The sequence below is a fragment of the Telopea speciosissima genome, chromosome 11, assembly GCF_018873765.1.
Source record: "Telopea speciosissima isolate NSW1024214 ecotype Mountain lineage chromosome 11, Tspe_v1, whole genome shotgun sequence".
Taxonomy (NCBI): Eukaryota; Viridiplantae; Streptophyta; class Magnoliopsida; order Proteales; family Proteaceae; genus Telopea; species Telopea speciosissima.
In genome coordinates this window covers 2,741,184-2,742,240 of record NC_057926.1, presented here as the reverse complement: position 1 = coordinate 2,742,240, position 1,057 = coordinate 2,741,184, and the positions used below count along the sequence as shown (strand labels likewise).

The window sequence follows — 1,057 nt, the reverse complement described above, 5'->3', positions numbered from 1 at the left end:
GGTAGCTCATCCTGATATTTTGGATTGTATTCCCCCTGTTGTTGGTGATGATGATAAGCTTTGGTCAGATTTGATTCCTTCGGTGGAAGAGATTAAGGCGGCAGTTTGGGATTTGAATTTGGACAGCTCACCTGGTCCAGATGGGTTTTCTAGTTTCTTTTGCTGAGCATATTGGCAAGTGGTGGAGGAAAATGTGGTGGCGGCTGTTAGAGATTTTTTTGCATCAGGTGTGTTGGTGAAAGGGGTTAATAATAACTTTATCACCTTGGTTCCTAAATTAGACGGTGTAGAGTCCCTTGACAAATTTCGACCAATTTGCATGGGGAATTTTATTTGCAAGGTACTTTCAAAAATTTTGGCTCTTAGATTGGCTGGTGTTCATCCTCACTTAATATCTGAGGAACAGCGTGAGTTTCAGAAAGAAAAGGTGATTTTTGATAATATCAGTTTGGCATCGAAGTTGACAAATCTTTTTCACAAGGTTGGGAGAGGGGGAGGTGTAGGCCTTAAGATTGATATTCAAAAGGCTAATGACACTCTCTCATGGGATTTTTTGCTTGAAGTGATGATGAAGTTTGGCTTCAGTGAGGTTTGGGTTCGTTGGATGTATAGGCTGCTGGTTACTACTTGTATTTCGGTTCTGGTGAACGGTGGTCCAGTTGGTTTCTTTGGGGTGAAGAGGGGGCTTCGCTAGGGGGATCCAATCTCTCCTATGTTATTTATCTTGGCAGAAGAAGTTCTATGCAGGGGTATTAGAAAGTTGGTGCAGGAAAAGAAGATTTTACCTTTGCAGGGCCCTAGAGGTACTTCGGTTCCATCTCATTTGCTTTATGCTGATGATATCTTTATCTTTTTGAATGGGTCTATAAGATTTGCTAGGAACTTGAAAGGGTTTCTGTCAAAGTAAGAGGATTTCTCTGGTTAGCTCATGAGTTTGGAGAAAAGCAAGATGTTTGTAGGGAATGTTTCTGCCTCTCGTAGACAGAGATCGATTGATATCATGGGGATCCCATTGTGTCGCTTCCCAACAAAATATTTGCGTGTAAATGTTTTCTAA

General features: G+C 41.3%; 1 protein-coding gene across 1 annotated transcript; it reads left to right on the top strand.

Annotated features, from left to right (window-relative positions):
• Positions 1-319: 319 nt before the first annotated feature.
• On the top strand, positions 320-694 carry LOC122646196. Its single transcript, XM_043839693.1, has one exon. The coding sequence runs from the start codon at positions 320-322 to the stop codon at positions 692-694; it is 375 nt and encodes a 124-aa protein (XP_043695628.1).
• The last annotated feature ends 363 nt before the right edge of the window (positions 695-1,057 follow it).